Source organism: Castor canadensis, chromosome 10 (assembly GCF_047511655.1).
Source record: "Castor canadensis chromosome 10, mCasCan1.hap1v2, whole genome shotgun sequence".
Lineage (NCBI taxonomy): Eukaryota > Metazoa > Chordata > Mammalia > Rodentia > Castoridae > Castor > Castor canadensis.
In genome coordinates this window covers 109,346,075-109,365,711 of record NC_133395.1, presented here as the reverse complement: position 1 = coordinate 109,365,711, position 19,637 = coordinate 109,346,075, and the positions used below count along the sequence as shown (strand labels likewise).

Genomic DNA, 19,637 nt, shown 5'->3' with positions numbered 1-19,637 from the left:
ACAACTGCTATTGTGAGCAGTTAAGAACAACCTGTAAAATCACAAAATAAAGACCTGGGTCTTGTGGATTCCCTTTGAGAAGCACTAGTGCCATCTAGTGGCAACTACTCTACTTTGCAGGCACCAGGGCCCTGAAAATAGTCAGCTTCAAGCAGGCTGAAGCAGGGATGATAGGCTTTGCTTCCCACGCTAATGCTAATGGATTAGAAGTGATGGCCTTGGAGGCACTGAGAATGCTATGTTAAGAAACACTTTCAGCCACTCATGAGTGTAGTAATCATTTTTCAGAACATGAAATCAAGTTTTGCAGTAACAACTGATGGCTTCTATCTCTTAGCAATACTCAGGCCTGCGATAATCCTCATGGGCTACAACACTGCCACTGTGCAAAGCTGATGTCTTCCCCCAGTAAGACCTATTTAAGTAGTTAAGCCTCCTTCAATGTTTTCTTTATTTCTTACATGGGAATCAATTTGAACATGCAGTGTTAAATACAGCTGATGATTATAAAGCAATATCTATTTCCAATTATATATTAAATGTTTTTTTTCCAAAATACACACATGAAATTGATATTATAGTAGTAACTTCTAAATTTAATTGTTTAAATACTTTTATAACCTAAATGATGCATAAATGACTAAATTATGTACTTACGACTATAAATTTTGAATCACTGATTCAAACTGTGATATACTATAGAAAATTGTATATTTTTATAGCATGCTTTCTACTCTATTTTTCAGGCACTTTTTGGACAAGGAACAATGTTTCTATGGGTGCAACCCAAACAACTACAATAAGGGGAAAGTATTCAGAGAGCTACTGACTTCTACTGATAATGAAATTGCTGAGTAGGTAAGAGAAGGGTTCTTCACCACCGGGAAGCCCAAGTCACACAGAGTGGGAGAAGAAAGAGAAGGAAGGGACCTACTTCTGGTTTCTGGGAGGTATGGCAAGTGGTTAGTATGGCAGAGGGTACTCTCAGAGATAGCCATGTAGTTTGTAAGTACAGCCAGACAATCCTCATTACTTGCTTGAAATCTAAATAGAAAGATAATGGAACAAAAGGTCAGGGAAGGTCTAGTTTGGTGGTACATGCCTGTAATCCCAGCAGTCTGGAGGCTAAGGTAGGAGGATTCAGAATTGTAGACTAGTGTGATCCATATAGCAAGACCATCTCAATCCGTCCCCTGCAAAAAAAGGCCAGGGCAGGATGGAGATAACCTGTGAGAAGGATTAGATCACAGATGGATGAGTAGAATGTGTAAAGTTTGGGAAATCACAAAGACAGTTGAACTGATACAAAAGAAGTTTACACATTCATTTTATAATTTGTAGTACATGCTTTTATTTCAAAAACTGCCATATTAATTATGATAACATTTGTTTTATAAAATGCAAAGGGAGGAGAGAAAAATTTTAATCTGCTTCTAATATGTAGAGAAATACATTAGTCAAAGATTCCTAGCAGTGAAAGTACTGTACTGTAATTCCAACATTCCATGTAATACCATTTTACAGGTATGATTTTGAAGATACTATTCAAATAGAATAAGGCACATCTAACTGAAATCAGTGGAAATATGAGAAGTGTAAATTAGGTATGTCAGCATCAGATTGTAAAGTGTGGCTCCAGATATGGGTAAGCTACAACATTAGGACTGCAGGTGCCAAGATCAACCAGATAAACACTGATGTTATCTATAATTACCTCATTTTTAGCTTAAATCACAGGTAATGAGGGAACTCAGAGTCTCTAAAAGGCAATTAGAAACTGTACTGGCTTTTTTGCTTCCTGTATCAGGAAAAACTTTCTTTTATTTAAAGCTTTTCACTCCTCTTCGTAATGAAACATCAGGGCTTATAACTTACATGTATATAAATACATACAAAGATAGAATGCACAATTACCCATAAGCTTAAAATGGACTTCTTCATAGATAAAACATGTGCTCCTATGGTAATGTCCCACTGACACAAAGGCAAAGAATAGTTCACTGTGTAGAGATTTTGATTCAGACTTGAACTACACTTGAAATTGAAAAATGTTGACCCTCCATTTTAATATTTATAAAAGTTAAAAGAACTGAGTTAAAAACAGTTGAGAACTGATAGAGATAACACCCTCTTAAAAATGTATTATTTCCTACAAAAAACAATGTGTAAGAGCTCCTAAACTGAGGGTCATATTAAAACAGGTAAACTCAAATAATCATACGTTTAGAAAAGGAATCAAGAAAAGTTATATTGAGGTTTTTTTTATTTTATGAAAGTACTTTTAATTTTCTAAAAAATGAAATGCACTATAATGGTCAAAGGATTGGCACTTAAAAATGAAGTCAGAAAAGGACCCTGTAACAGGTGATCTCTGTGATGTTGTCTGGAGTAAATAATTTTATGTTCCATGGTTTACTGGCATTTCTTATATAACTAATAAGTAAGAAAAAAAATCCACTTCTATGAGACTTCTCCCTGCATACCTCTTCTACCCTCCTTCCCACTCCACCTCATTTACATGATCTTTGTGATCACTGGCATGGACTTGATATCTAACTTTTAAAATGATAAAGGAATCCAAAACTCCTATAATCCCAGCTACTCAAAAGGCTGAGGCAGGGGGTTACAAATTGAAGCCTAGCCTGGACAAATGTAGCCAGACCGTGTCTCAAAAGTAAAGGAAGAAAGAATGAATTTGTTAGGCTGGGCACAGTGGCTCAAACCTATAATCCTTGTGGTGGCTCAAACATGTCATCCTAATTACTCAAGAGCTGGAGAAGGGTAGGTGGTTCAAGGCCAGTCTGAACAAAAAATTAGGGAGACCTCATCTCAAGAAATAAAAGCTGGGTGTGATGGCATGACCTCGACTCAACTATGCAGGAGGTATAAATAGGAAGATCATTGTCTAGACTGGCCAGGGCATAAACTGAGATACTATCTCGAAAAATAATGAAAGCAAAAAGGGCTAGGGGCATGGATCAAGTGGTAGAGCTCCCTAGCAAGCTCAAGGTCCTGAGTTCAAACTCAGTATCTCCAGAAAAAAAAAAAAACTGCCACACAGTCTATAATGTAAGCAGTACTGTAAAAGAAATGGTTATAGAATCAAAAACAAATTATTATTTCAGGAATTTAGAAAAACGTATTTAGTTAGCAAAATCTGACATCTTGCTTAAAAGCCTATTCTATCTCTTAAGGCATGTTTTCCAAGAGTGAGCTGATTTACTGGCTGTTAGAAAAATAGAAATACATATATGCTTGAAATAAGTATTTTCTCTTGAGAAGATTAAAAAGGATTACATTTTATCTGAATTTATCATTCACTTGACAACTTCTAGATCAGCACTATCCAGCAGAATTTTCTGAGGTGACAGAAATGTTTTATATGTGTCTGATATGGTTACCATTAATTACATATAGCTACTAAGAAATTGAAATGCTAAGTGTACCTGAAGAACTACATGTTTTATTTTAATTAATCTAAATCTAAAATTAAAGAGCCTCATGTGGCTAGTGCTTCTTGTATTGGACAGCAATGACTAAAGGTTCAAGGAATATCAAGACACTCTCTCTCTCTCTCTTTCTCTCTCTCTCTCTCTCTCTCTGTGTCTCTCTCTCTCTCCCTCTCACTCACTCACACACACACCATATAAACTCATATTAAATATAGCATAATTGGGGAAAGAAAACAAACATTAAAAATTAAACAATACCATATGTTTAAATGAATCAAGGTCATTCCATAAGATATGTTGTAAATCAGAATATAATTATTCTAAATGAATGGTACTACTAATAAGAACTATCAGATATAAATGTAGACCTTTTTTTATTGGTGTGCTGGGTGGGGGTACATTGTGGCATTTACAAAAGGTTTTTTTATATATCAAATATATCATATTTGATTTTACCCCCTCCACCATTCTCCCATTCTTGGAATAGTTTCAACAGGTCTCATTTTTCCATTTACATACATATGCACTATATTCACCCTCCTACACCCTTTCCCCACATCTTCCCCACTCCCACTGGTACCACCCCTCATCCCCCCAGGGAGGAACTGTTCTGCCCTAGTGTTCTCCAATTTTGTAAAAGAAAACAAAATGGCATTTTTGTTTGTTTAAAATAGAATGCAGAACCTTCTTGATCTTGTCTCTATCTCATCACCTCCCTGTGGTGTTTCTGTCACTACCACCACCAGCTAAGCCTATCTCCTCCTACCTCCCTCTTCTCACATACACACCTATGACAGTTAGGAGAGAAAAATCGTCATGGATGACAGTGTTGCTTTTATTAGTTACCAAAAAGGTCAATGCTGAAAATAACTAGATTTAAGATTTGGGTCTAATATAACCACGGTCAGCAACAGATTTGCTAAAAACAAACAAATAAGAAATATAACTGAAAATGAAGATAAATGGTGATATAGTATAAATTTTAGTTTAAGGTCAATGATTTGCTTTAAGTTGATTCGGAGTATCTAGAAACAATTTTATACCAGCCTATGAAAAGGTAAGGAAAGATTCCAACCCAAAGCTATTAGAAAATCTCATTCAGTTATAGGTTGAGTAACCCTTGTTTGAAATGCTTGGACAAGAAGGATTTCAGATTTTGGAGTCTTCTGAATTTTGGAATAATTGCAGATTTCACTGGGGAAGTGTCTCAACCCCAAAAAATCTGAAATTTGAAATGCTCCATAACCCGGAACTTTTTGCTGTGATTGGTACTCAAAAAAGTTTCAATTCTTAGAGCATTTTTATTTTGAATTTTCAAAATAGAGATGTACAAGCAGTATAACTGAAAAGGAAAAAAATTATACTAATTTTTAAAACCATGCTTGTACACAGTAATACCTTGATTACCTGGCATGATGAAATGTACACAACGTAAGTGATTCTTTGAATCAACACAAAAATGTTAAGAGTACCAAAACATTCCCAAGATTTAAAAGTCATTTTTTGTCCAAATGTGATATACACTTGGAAAATACAAGGTTATTTGCCTCTGCATTAAATATCAAATTACTTTGTTTTTATAGTTTTTCATTCCACTTTTAGTAACATTTCCGTTATGCCTATTTTTGTCAGTCTGTCAGCTATCAATTTGATTACTTTTATACAGGAATGTGCTTTACTTGAAGTATTACTTTCTATGATTTTAGTCAGCACCCGCCCCCTGCTGCCTACCAGGATTCTGAAGATATTAAATGGAAACTCGGAGGAATCCAAGATAGCGGCTAGAGGTAGGAAGCAGAAAGCGACCCTCCTATAGTGAAATCTTGGAGAGACGCTGGAGACACACTTTGCAGGCATAATCACTGAGAAAAGGCATAACTTTGACCCCTCCACACCTCCAGCCGGCGCAGAGAATCTCCACTTCACGTTAAACGGAGAACCGAGGAGGCCCCCGAGCCGCCAGTGGCCGGCGCCCATACGGCTTGGGAAGACGCAGACCAGGTGAGCTTCGCGGTACCGCGGTTCCCCCACAGACAAGCCTGGGCCAGAGCAGCATAGCCCCATGGACAGACTGACATCCACCCGGGAAAAAAAAAAAGAGAAACTGAGTAATAAGCAATAAGAGCAGTTAAGACACGCTGGAAAGAGGGTGGGGCGCCCTGAGCGCTGAAGATTGGGGGAAGGGACTCCTTCCCGGGACTGTAAATAAATGAGCCGGGCGGACCGGAAAGCCTCTGGCGGTAGCGGGGCGCGCCCAGCAACCAGGAGTGGGGAAGCTTGTGAGAGTGGAGAAGGGAGGAAAACTCCACAGGAGGGGAGGAAAGACCCACTTCCCACGTGAACTGTAAACAAACATGGCGGCTGGCAGGAGCAGCAGCACCGCCCAGTAAGCAGGAGCAGGAAAGCTTGTGAAAGCGGCGGTGATAGGAAAACTGCACAGGAGAGGGGGGAAGACCCACCTCCCATATGAACTGTAAATAAACACGCAGGCGGGTGCAGTGTCACCTTTCCCAGTGCTTGGAAAGGGGAAAGCCTGTAGCAGAGGCTCCCACACAGGAGAACTCTGAGCAAACAAAGCCTGTGGGACCAGGTGAGTGCTAGCTCACCCCAAAGATCTGCATAAATAACGCCGCCAGCTACAGGCTGAGAGCAGCAGGCAGGCAAGCCACAGTTGCAGATACCACTCTCAGAACTGCCTCCAGACGCTTTTTTTTCTTTTTCTCCCTACCTTTGATGAGAGAACAACCGAATTACACCTGCAAGCCGAAAAACACTGAAACTGTATTGCATTTGAACTGGGGACACTTGGTGGGGCTGTGTGTGTGTGTGTGTGTGTGTGTAGTTTTGTTCTACTTTATTCATCCCCTTTGATGAGACAACTACAGAACAACATCTAAGGCACCAACTCCAGGACTGGAGATTGAGACGGACACCCAAATTATTAAGACTGAAACTGCATTGCATATAAACTTGGAAGTTTTTTGGGTTTTTTTGTTTTTTTTTTTTTAATTTTCTATTTTCCATTTTATTTTAATTCATTTTTATATATAGATATTACTTCCATTTACTTATTTTTTATTTTTTTATCTTTGATTTTCAATCCTCTCTCTGTCTCTCTAATGTCTGATCAGCTTACTGTCGATTAGTACACTAACACTCCTTGTTTATACCTTTGAAACTCTCTTGTCTGATACCTTGTTCTGCTTTCTCCCTCTTGTCTGTATATTTGTTTTCCCCTTTTCTTTAACTTCTTGCTTTCCATCTCAGCTCACTCTTCCATTCTAAATATTACCATTGTTATTATTACAAGCTAGAAAATACTTAACTACACACAGTACAGGGACAGTAACAACACCAAGGACAATGACGGGAAGACAGAAAAAACAGGGAAACCAGTTTTCCCACAGCAAAAAATTAGTACAGGAACCAGAGGGGAATGAAGAGAACAGAAACTCAGATCAAGACTCCAACAAAATGAAGATAAACTATGCCAAAGGACCCAATGAAGCCCACAAGAATAATTTAAAAGAAGACATACTACAAGTACTCAATGAGAATTTTATAGAGATGATACTGGATAGGGTCAACCAAAATGTACAGGAGACACTCAAGAAATTCCAAGACAATAAAAATAGAGATTTTGAAAAAGCAAAAGAAGAAATAAAGGAAACCATAGAAGCACTGTATAAACACCAAAGTGAAAGAGAAAACACAATGAATAAAGGGATAAATGAACTCAGGACAAAAATAGACAACAATAAAGAAGAAAACTGCCAGGATATGGAAAACCTCAGAAAAAAGAACGAAACATTACTGCAAAACAAAACGGAAGGCCAATCCAGCAGAACAGAACAAACAGAAGACAGAATCTCAGAACTTGAAGATGAAATGGTAATTAAAGGAAAAACCGAAGAACTATTAATTAAACAACTCAAGACCTGTGAAAAGAAAATGCAAGAACTCACTGACTCCATCAAAAGACCAAACTTGAGAATCATGGGCATCGAAGAAGGAGAAGAGGTGCAAGCGAAGGGAATGCATAATATATTCAACAAAATAATAACGGAAAATTTCCCAAATCTAGAGAAAGATATTCCCATACAAATGCAAGAGGCCTCCAGGACACCAAATAGACCAGATCAAAATAGAACTACTCCACAACATATCATTAAAACAACAAGTTCAGAAACTAAGGAAAGAATATTGAAGGCTGTAAGAGAGAAAAAACAAGTAACATACAAAGGTAAACCCATCAAAATCACAGCAGACTTCTCAACAGAAACATTAAAAGCAAGAAGAGCGTGGGGTGAGATCTTCCGGGCACTGAATGAAAATAACTTCAACCCCAGGATACTCTACCCAGCAAAGCTATCATTCAAAATAGATGGAGCAATAAAAGTCTTCCATGATAAGCAGAAACTAAAACAATATGTGACCACAAAGCCACCATTACAAAAGATTCTGCAAGGGATCCTGCACACAGAAAGTGACACCTAACTTAACCATGGAAAGGCAGGCAGCACCAAACCACAGGATAAGAAAAAGCAAAACAGTAGAGAGTAACATCAAGTTAGGTACACACAATCAAACCTTCAAACAACTAAGACAACTAAATGGCAGGAATCACCACATACCTATCAGTACTAACACTTAATGTTAATGGACTTAATTCACCCATCAAAAGACACCGTTTGACAAAATGGATTAAAAAAGAAGATCCAACAATTTGTTGCTTACAGGAGACTCATCTCACCGACAGAAATAAGCATATGCTTAGGATGAAAGGCTGGAAGAAGATTTACCAAGCCAATGGCCCCCGAAAACAAGCAGGAGTAGCAATACTTATCTCTGACAAAGTAGACTTCAAACCTACATTGATCAAAGGAGATAAAGAAGGACATTCCATACTAATAAAAGGGGAAATAGACCAAAAGGAAATAATAATCATTAATCTGTACGCACCCAATGTCAACGCACCCAATTTCATCAAACATACCCTGAAAGACCTAAAAGCATATATAAATGCCAACACAGTGATTGTGGGAGACTTTAACACTCCATTATCATCAATAGATAGGTCATCCAAACAAAAACTCAATAAAGAAATCCAAGATCTAAAATATGCAATAGATCAAGTGGACCTAGTAGATGTCTACAGAACATTTCATCCAACCTCTACACAATATACATTCTTCTCAGCAGCCCATGGAACCTTCTCCAAAATAGATCATATCCTAGGGCACAAAGCACATCTCAGCAAATATAAGAAAATAGAAATAATACCGTGCATACTATGATCACAATGCCGTAAAAGTAGAACTCAACAACAAAAGTAAAGACAAAAAACATGCAAACAGCTGGAAACTAAATAACTCATTACTTAATGAAGAATGGATCATCGATGCAGTAAAAGAGGAAACTAGAAAGTTCCTGGAAGTCAATGAAAATGAAAACACAACCTACCGGAAACTATGGGACACAGCTAAGGCAGTCTTGAGAGGAAAGTTTATAGCCATGAGTGCATATATTAAAAAGATTGAAAGATCCCAAATCAATGACCTAATGATACATCTCAAACTCCTAGAAAAACAAGAACAAGCAAATCCCAATACAAATAGAAGGAGAGAAATAATAAAAATAAGAGCTGAAATCAACGAAATAGAAACCAAAAAAACCATACAAAGAATTAATGAAACAAAAAGTTGGTTCTTTGAAAAAATAAACAAGATCGATAGACCCCTGGCAAACCTGACTAAAATGAGGAGAGAAAAAACCCAAATTAGTAGAATTAGGAATGCAAAAGGGGAGATAACAACAAACACCATGGAAGTCCAGGAAATCATCAGAGACTACTTTGAGAACCTATATTCAAATATTTTGAAAATCTAAAAGAAATGGACAGATTTCTAGATACATTATGATCATCCAAAACTGAACCAAGAGGAAATTAATCACCTGAATAGACCTATAACACAAAATGAAATTGAAGCAGCAATCAAGAGTCTCCGCAAAAAGAAAAGTCCAGGACCTGATGGATTCTCTGCTGAATTCTATCAGACCTTTAAAGAAGAACTGATACCAACCCTCCTTAAACTGTTCCACGAAATAGAAAGGGAAGGAAAACTGCCAAACACATTTTATGAAGCCAGTATTACACTTATCCCAAAACCAGGCCAAGATACCTCCAAAAGGAGAACTATAGGCCAATCTCCTCAATGAACACTGATGCAAAAATCCTCAACAAAATAATGGCAAACCGAATTCAGCAACACATCAAAAAGATTATTCACCACGACCAGGTAGGCTTCATCCCATGGATGCAGGGGTGGTTCAACATATGAAAATCAATAAACGTAATAAACCACATTAACAGAAGCAAAGACAAAAAAAACTTGATCATCTCAATAGATGCAGAAAAAGCCTTTGATAAGATCCAACATCATTTCATAATAAAAGCTCTAAGAAAACTAGGAATAGAAGGAAAGTTCCTCAACATTATAAAAGGTATATATGACAAACCTACAGCCAGCATTATACTTAATGGAGAAAAACTGAAACCATTCCCTCTAAAATCAGGAACCAGACAAGGATGCCCACTATCTCCACTCCTATTCAACATAGTACTGGAATTCCTAGCCAGAGCAATTAGGCAAGAAGAAGGAATAAAAGGAATACAAATAGGTAAAGAAACTGTCAAAATATCCCTATCTGCAGACGACATGATCCTATACCTTAAAGACCCAAAAAACTCTACTCAGAAGCTTCTAGACATCATCAATAGCTATAGCAACATAGCAGGATATAAAATCAACATAGAAAAATCATTAGCATTTCTATACACTAACAATGAGCAAACTGAAAAAGAATGTATAAAAACAATTCCATTTACAATGGCCTCAAAAAAAAATCAAATACCTAGGTGTAAACCTAACAAAAGATGTGAAAGACCTCTACAAGGAAAACTATACACTTCTGAGGAAAGAGATTGAGGAAGACTATAGAAAGTGGAGAGATCTCCCATGCTCATGGATTGGTAGAATCAACATAGTAAAAATGTCGATACTCCCAAAAGTAATCTACATGTTTAATGCAATTCCCATCAAAATTCCAATGACATTCATTAAAGAGATTGAAAAATCTACTGTTAAATTTATATGGAAACACAAGAGGCCATGAATAGCCAAGGCAATACTCCGTCAAAAGAACAATGCTGGAGGTATCACAATACCTGACTTCAAACTATATTACAAAGCAATAACAATAAAAACAGCATGGTACTGGCACAAAAACAGACATGAAGACCAGTGGAACAGAATAGAGGATCCAGATATGAAGCCACACAACTATGAGCAACTTATCTTTGACAAAGGAGCTAAAAATATACGATGGAGAAATAGCAGCCTCTTCAACAAAAACTGCTGGGAAAACTGGTTAGCAGTCTGCAAAAAACTGAAACTAGACCCATGTATATCACCCTATACCAAGATTAACTCAAAATGGATCAAGGATCTTAATATCAGACCCCAAACTCTTAAGATGATACAAGAAAGAGTAGGAAATACTCTGGAGTTAGTAGGTATAGGTAAGAACTTTCTCAATGAAACCCCAGCAGCACAGCAACTGAGAGATAGCATAGATAAATGGGACCTCATAAAACTAAAAAGCTTCTGTTCATCAAAAGAAATGGTCTCTAAACTGAAGAGAACACCCACAGAGTGGGAGAAAATATTTGCCAACTATACATCAGACAAAGGACTGATAACCAGAATATACAGGGAACTTAAAAAACTAAATTCTCCCAAAACTAATGAACCAATAAAGAAATGGGCACGTGAACTAAACAGAACTTTCTCAAAAGAAGAAATTCAAATGGCCAGAAAACACATGAAAAAATGCTCACCATCTCTGGCAATAAAGGAAATGCAAATTAAAACCATGCTAAGATTCCACCTCACCCCTGTTAGAATAGCCATCATCAGCAACACCACCACCAACAGGTGTTGGCGAGGATGCGGGGAAAAAGGAACCCTCTTACACTGTTGGTGGGAATGTAGACTAGTACAACCACTGGAAAAAAATTTGGAGGCTACTTAAAAACCTGGACATCGATCTACCATTTGATCCAGCAATACCACTCTTGGGGATATACCCAAAAGACTGTTACTCCAGAGGCACCTGCACATGCATGTTTATTGCGGCACTATTCACAATAGCCAAGTTATGGAAACAGCCAAGATGCCCCACCACTGACGAATGGATTAAGAAAATGTATCTATACACAATGGAATTTTATGCAGCCATGAAGAAGAATGAAATGTTATCATTCGCTGGTAAATGGATGGAATTGGAGAACATCATTCTGAGTGAGGTTAGCCTGGCTCAAAAAACCAAAAATCGTATGTTCTCCCTCATATGTGGACATTAGATCAAGGGCAAACACAACAAGGGGATTGGACTATGAGCACATGATAAAAGCGAGAGCACACAAGGGAGGGGTGAGGATAGGTAAGACACCTAAAAAACTAGCTAGCATTTGTTGCCCTTAACGCAGAGAAACTAAAGCAGATACCTTAAAGCAACTGAGGCCAATAGGAAAAGGGGAACAGGTACTAGAGAAAAGGTTAGATCAAAAAGAATTAACCTAGAAGGTAATACCCACGCACAGGAAATCAATGTGAGTCAATGCCCTGTATAGCTATCCTTATCTCAACCAGCAAAAACCCTTGTTCCTTCCTATTATTGCTTATACTCTCTCTACAACAAAATTAGAAATAAGGGCAAAATAGTTTCTGCTGGGTATTGAGGGAGGGGGCGGGTGGTAAGGGAGGGGGTGGGGGCAGGGGGGAGAAATGAACCAAGCCTTGTATGCACATATGAATAATAAAAGAAAAATGGAAAAAAAAAAGAAAACTCTAAAAATAAACACTTCATAAGTTTTAAATTGTGTGTCATTATGACTACAGTGAAGCAACCTCACATTATTCCTCTCATCCTACCCAAGATGTAGATAATCCCTCTGCCCAGCACACCCAGGCTGAACATGCTACATGTTCATTAGTCACTTGTAACACTGCAAAGTGCAAAAGTAGTGATGTCTGCAATTAGGTTGCCAAGGAGGTAAAAAGAGCTTCCTTTAAGTGAAAAGGTGAAACTTCTTGGCTTAATAGGAAAGAAAAATATCATATGCTGAGGTTGATTTACAGTAGAAATGAATCTTTTATCTGTAAATTTGTGAAGGAAAATAAAATTCATGCTAATTTTGCTGCTGTACTTCAAACTGCTGTGTGATAAGTGCTTAGTTAATCTGGAAAGGACAAAAAGTTATAGGGTTCAGTACTATCTGCAGTCTCAGGCATGCCCAGGGGTGTGTATGTCTTAAAAAGTGTAAGATAATGGAATAAAGCCCAGGTACTATAGTACATTAGCTATTAGAAATCTCAAATCTTCTGTACCCCATTGTAATTTGCTTGGTTTATCTTTAAAAAATAAAGATGACGAACAACAAGACTTTAAGTCAACTTCAAGTTCATAAACTATTTTTTTCCGATTAAAAGCAGGGTAATGAGAAAAAAGACTAAATGGAAGAAGATAAAGAATGGTATGATGGAGCTTACAACTGACTATGTAAATAAAGAAACTTGAAAAACTCTTCCCTTAAAGTAAGGCTATAGATAATAAAAAGGGGCTAGAAGGGGTTTCTGAAGGAAAGAATTTAAAAAAAATCACATGCGTGCTCAAACCAGTATAAGTTGTTAAGTTAAGGCTGCAAACATAAATGAATCAGTTAATTTTTTAATGGAGGTAACATTTTCAGAGCCCAAGGTGATCAATAGTCAGTTCAGAGAAATCACGTGTTATTGAGAGGTATAAAAACTGACCAGTTCCACTGTCATAAAAATAGTAACATTATAAAAGAAGACATATTTATCATTCACATATGATTCCCCAACCCCCAAATCTCAAAGGTGTTTCATTATGGAGATAAGAACAAAAGGCAATATTGTGACAGTGTTTTCTCAAATTATCATTTAACTGTAAATGCTGTGATCCTTCTTGAACAAATATGGAAACATGAAGTGTGTTTCTTGAAGTCAACAACGTGTTTACAAATTATTATTGGAGGGCTGAGGACTCAAATGGGAGAGCAACTGCCTAGCAAGCATTAAGGGCCTGAATTCAAACTCCAGCACTGCCAAAAAAACAAATGTGCACAAATTATTTTTGGAAAATTACCCAATTGTTAAAATCCCTAAGACAGTACATTTTTCCTAACAGCATAGCTTGGGAAAATACACTCATAAATGGTGCCATGTGAAATTAAATTGAAAAAATAATTAAACTAGATGATTTATACTGTACATACAGAATGTAGGAATGAGAGTTACATATAAAATACAAACTTATTTTAACAAGCTACAATGATTTATATTCTATCCTATGCCATTTATATAATGCCAGGATGATGTGTGAAAAGTAAGCAATATTTTGAATTTCTAAGAGAATGGCAAATAACTGGCCTGAGCTTTCTCTAACTAAATTGGCTAGTAAGCCAAATTTACCATGGATTTCTGGTTACAAAACACAATCTAAGTCTTATCAATAAATGAGGCAAAAATGAAGTTATTTTCTATATTGGGAGTTACGACTTTATACTTGGAAAAAGCATATATTCACTCAAAAACTATATAGATTTCCTATGAGCTTTTGTAGAAAGTTATAATTTAATAAAAAATAGATATTTAGGAATACAGAGTAATAAAAAGAAAGTTTTAAAATGTTCACCTTCAATTTATTTCATAGGTCACTCTTATACCATCTAATAAGATAATTAAAAACATGCAAGCAGCTGGTACTACAGCTAAACAGATTAATGTAATAGTCTGTAGTCATATGTGCTGGCAAGGGGCTTGCCTCTTTTGGCGAGAAGAAGGTCAGCTGCCCTTGGGAAGAGGAGAGACAAGCTAGAAATTCTTTCTAGCTTGTAGCCCTGTGCTGTCAGACATCTGCAAACTGAGAGCCAAGGAACTACTGTTCTTTCATATCCAGCAAGACTTTCTCAGTTTTAACGGTTACATAAGAAATAAAGAAAGCTCATAATTTAACAGAGAACATTAACACTGGTCTTTAAAATTCTAAGATATATTCTATAAAAACAATTCTCAATTCTCAATTCTATTGTTTCAATTCTTATAAACATTTCATTTTAGCACATCATCTGCAAACTAGTTGAGAGAGGTATGGTCAAATTTTAACCAAAACTTCCAAAGGAAGATCTACTCTATTGCTCAGGCATCATAATGCTCACACTGGTGCCTCCGGAGTTAAATACAGCTTTCTCTCTCTCTCTCTCTCTCTCTCTCTCTCTCTCTCTCTTTCTCTCTCTCAATGAACCCAAACCACAAGATACAAATCCAAGGTAAAGTCTCCTAGGCCATAAAAAGTGAGCATGAGGCACATAAAGCTTTAGTTCGGGTACACTAATTTTAAATTTAAAACTTATTTGTTAAAGTTCCATCTCTAAATTTATTACTAAAACATCTTTATTTCACCTATTCAAGGCGTATTATTTGTTATAAAAAGGTGATGTGAAACACTATTTCAGAGATTGAAAGCTTTAAACCACAAATTAAGCTCCTTCTTAAGCTCCCTTTCTGCTAACAGACAAATGATATTTTTCTATAAAGCCTATTTTTTTTTCCTTTTGGTCTCTCTAATTTCTAGAATAACAAAAGGTTAATGATAATGACAATGATGGTGATGATGACATTGGCTCGAACATTAACACAACTAATATTTATTCAGCATTTATTTCAGCAAGTGACATTCTATTATATTCCTTGTATCAACTGTACTTTATTAACCTTGCTTTAAAGGTGAGGAAAGTGAGATTAAGACTTGTTTCAAAGTCTTCAAAGTATCTGCAATCAGCACTTCAACCAACACACTATGTTTAAGATATTATTCCTGACAAAAAAAATAATAAGCAAAAACCCACAGAAATTATGGGTCCTCGAAACCTTCCAATCTAAAACTATATTAAAACAAGCAATGCAAATAAAGAACATAGATGTAGGTGGTCAACTCAAGGCTGAATTTAGACATTAAAACCTCAGTATAAACTCGAGTCCATTATTTTACACCCTAGTATGCCCCCCTCCCTGGCAAATAAAAAGAATGACATAAAGAAACCTCGGTAATATGCTACAAAAGGGTATTCAATGTTCAGTGGTGAATACTGAGGCAAGAAAGTTATTAGTTCACATGGGATAAATACAAATTAATCATACCATGGCTTTGTACTTGGATTTTCAAAAGGCTTTATTTTAATGCTGATTTCAGTCTTTAAAAAATTGTGAGGAGGAGGCAGGTTAGAAATCATATTACCCATTTCATAGATGAGAGACTAAAGTATATGTAGCTTAAGGATGCTGGTGCTAAGCTTAAGAACTAAGTTGTTGAACTATAAAGAGAAGTCAGGATTTCTGAGGCAGTTTAAATAATGCAGAGACAAAACTTACAGAAAAAATGTTTGATGCACATTTTTATGATAACCTATTTCTAGTTAGTTTAAAAGAGCTGTAATGCCAACAGAAGAATAATTTTTCATTTTCAAAAGTAAGTTTTCCTGATGATTCTGTTGCAACAACTTCTAGGTTTTTGTCAGTTAAATTTAATATGAAAATATACCCTAGTGCTGTGCTTCTATGAATTCTACATTTAACCCAAGTGTCAAATTCACAAGTAAGCTAATTATATTATAAGAGCTACTGCCTACTGAGTAGAAAAATACTCATTTCACACCTTAAATACTATAATACTATTTAATAGCGGTGCTGGCCTGCCAACTATTAAAAGCCTGCGCTCACATACTGTAGTACCTGAGCTTTTTATCTTGCCTTTTTAATTACAATAATGAATTAATAACCTAACACTACAACACTGGCAGGCACTGATTAAAAATATTTAGTTAATAAATAGTATTTATTGTGTAAAGTTGCATTAAGAATTCATTTTCAAAATATAATCATTCAATAATACTAGGATACATTAATTATCAAACTATTCAAGGATAAAACAAACTAGAAAATAATGCTGTCTTCACCTAAAACACTCTTAACATATTATGTCCACTATTTACTATGATTAGTTGAACTACAAATGTAAAATATAAGTCATCAACAAAGGATGTACACATTTGAAGGAAATTTTCTTCCTTCAAAATATATCTTTTTTCCTTTTGTCTTGGTTTGTATTGCATTTATACTTAATAATACTATCATCATAGATTTCATATATATTTTCATATTAACATTCCTCAGGTATATGCCAAGTCATGAATGTTTATTTACTATCTTTTATATTCAGTTTTTCTCGTTTTTGTTGTGATCATCTATGACATGTTCAGATAGGGGATTCTACCTATTACTTAATATGTCAAATTTCAAGCTTTATATTATACTTCAAGGCTAAAAGAAGGATTTGGAGAACTGCAACATTTATAAGGTAGGATGGCAACCGTAGAAATATAATGACAGCATATGAGCTTTACTGCTGTTACAATACCCTTCTAGAACACCATCGGAACATAAGCCTTTTTTAGTATTGGTGACACTTGAACAACTGATTATTTATACAGACCCCCCAAAAAAAAGATGTTAAGTATTTCAACTGCCATCTAATTTCTGAAATTCATAAATAAACTGTAAAACTTTCTCATTTACTATATTCTTATTAAGTGCCTCATGTATACAAGGCTCTTCTCTAGATGTTAAAGGCCTGTCTGGGACTTGAAACAAAAAATAAATATAGTTCCAATTAAGGAAATAGAATGTGTATGAAAATGAAAATATAAACTAAGCATAAATTCAATATTTATTATATAAAAGGAGAGACAGTTTAATATTCAAATGAGTTTCCAAGTGTATAGTGGTTCTCACATATATTTTACAGCGCTACACATTATTAGAACTAATTAGTCATAGGGACAATGTACTCCAATTAAAGCATTGCTTCAGTAACCTGCATTGCCATCTATAATGTTTAAATATACTAATACTGAATCCTAAAAGAAAACAACCAAGTCTTTATATCATTTTGGTTCAGTATACAATTTTTCAAATGTTACTGGAAATACTTTAATCTTTCTTCTTCCTAGCTTTTCCGATATAAGAGACAAAACAAAAAAAAAATTTACTTAACCAAAATCTAAGTCATAAGGAGACCATTAATAATAAAAGAGATAAAACACATATTTTCTTAACTAGTGTGTCCATTTTTAAAGATTACTAATTGAGATGTTACTGTCCCTATTTGCTATTTCCAAACAGGATGTTAGCAAACAACATTTAATTCAACATGAATGACATTTTAAGTTTCCTTAGGCACTTGTGAATAGTACACTCTGTTTTAGCAAGAAATTTAAATAAAAGATAGCTATTAGAACTGTAACAGAAAGATGGGAAGACCCAAACAAAAATAAATTTCAATGAAGCTTAATACTTCATGTACATTCATTTGAATCATACTACTACAGGACAGTAACAGATGTCTGCAGTAAGTCCATTTATTCAAGAATTTGCCTTATCAGTTACTCAATCTGCAGACAACCACATATCACAATGTTCTTCACATATGTTGTTCTATGAAAGCACAGTAGCAGTTCCTTACTATTCTAAGAGTATTAATCCTATAAAATCATGTGTTTTATATGTTATCTCATAAAACTATGTGTCATGATCACCTACCTATATGAATTAAAAGTCCCCTCATATTCTAAGGTAGAACTTGCTCTTCTTCCATTTTTATTTGAATCTCCTGGAAAAAAAAAATAAAAACACTGAAATCATGGAAATTACAAAACTGAGTATTTCAGGTGAAAAACTACCATGGCAGCTTTATGCAGTGTAATAGTCAAAAAAACAAAACAAAACAAAAAAAAAGCACATGTATATTCCCTTACCATTCTCCCAAGCTGTCTTTTGTATTCAGAGCCTTTTAGGCAAAAAAATTTATTCAGATGCAAAAACATAAACCAACACCACTCCTAAATTGGATAATAACACTACCAAAGTAATTGCTAACAGGAACAAAAGATATGATGCAGGCAATTTCTTAGGAATCACAGACAAACTAAAACTTACAAACCATTTAGTTCTATGCTAATGTTTATAAACAAAGGCAATGTTTTGTTACATGACCTTCACCACCTATCCTGACCACTTGTACATCCAGAGCAGAGAAGAGAGAGGGCAGAGAGCAGAACTGGAATGCTTTCCAGCTCCTCATATCTCCACCATCTACAAATTTCCTATGCAGAGAGGGAAACTGAGGCTAGACTTAGGAGGCAGTGATCAAGAACCCAATTTAATGACCTGATCATGTACCTTAATGCTCTTTCCCAAAACTTCATGTTTTAATTGTTAACTTTATACGTCTAAACTGCTAGAAGTTTGGGAATTTAAAACATGAAAAAATACCACAAGGAGGTACTATGTCTCCTGTAATAATAACATTTAGAAAAAATTCACTCAAGAAATTGGAATATTTGTAAAATCAAATTTAGAACAAATTCACACATATCAGTTTAAAAACAAATTTACTAAAAACTTAAAAAAATGTTTAGCAATGCCCCAATATAAAATACATATTCTGGGCCGAAATTTAATAGTTTAATTTTTTAAATATACACTTAGAATACAGTTTTTATGAAACCACAGAATACTACTATTTATTGTTCTAAACAAATTAAAAAGATAGAATCTGATTACATTTTATACTTCTAATTTCTGCAATGCAACTTCTAAACATCAGGTTGTGTTCATTTTTATGATATAGTGATTTGCCTATTTTAATTTATACTTTTAGTTCACTTTGAACAATCTAAGGTGCCACTGGAGATCACCACAGTGGTCCTAATATGTCCAATAGTAACTATAGACTTTCAGTTAAGAAATGAGATGATTTTTCATTAAAACTGAGTATAGCATTTAAGGTACCATACTTACACAATGATGCCACTGTTAAATGGTAACTGAAAGCTGAAGTGTAATTTCAGTAACATCTACCTAATTTTTTACACATCTTATAGTTGACAGATTTGTCAGTAATATTCTCCTCAAGATCTTTGCAGCTCTGCCAAAATGCTGAGACGGATGAGAACCGGACAGCCTACTTACTGAACTTTTA

At 35.5% G+C, this 19,637-nt stretch overlaps 1 protein-coding gene across 1 annotated transcript in view; it reads right to left on the bottom strand.

The window, feature by feature from the left end:
• The window catches only part of Tbc1d5 (TBC1 domain family member 5), a 545,741-nt gene that overhangs the window by 256,515 nt on the left and 269,589 nt on the right, over positions 1-19,637 (bottom strand). Inside the window, exon 5 of the mRNA XM_074043845.1 lies at positions 18,197-18,266. Within this exon, the coding sequence (XP_073899946.1) occupies positions 18,197-18,266 (70 nt within the window). The remainder of the gene's footprint in view (positions 1-18,196; positions 18,267-19,637) is intronic.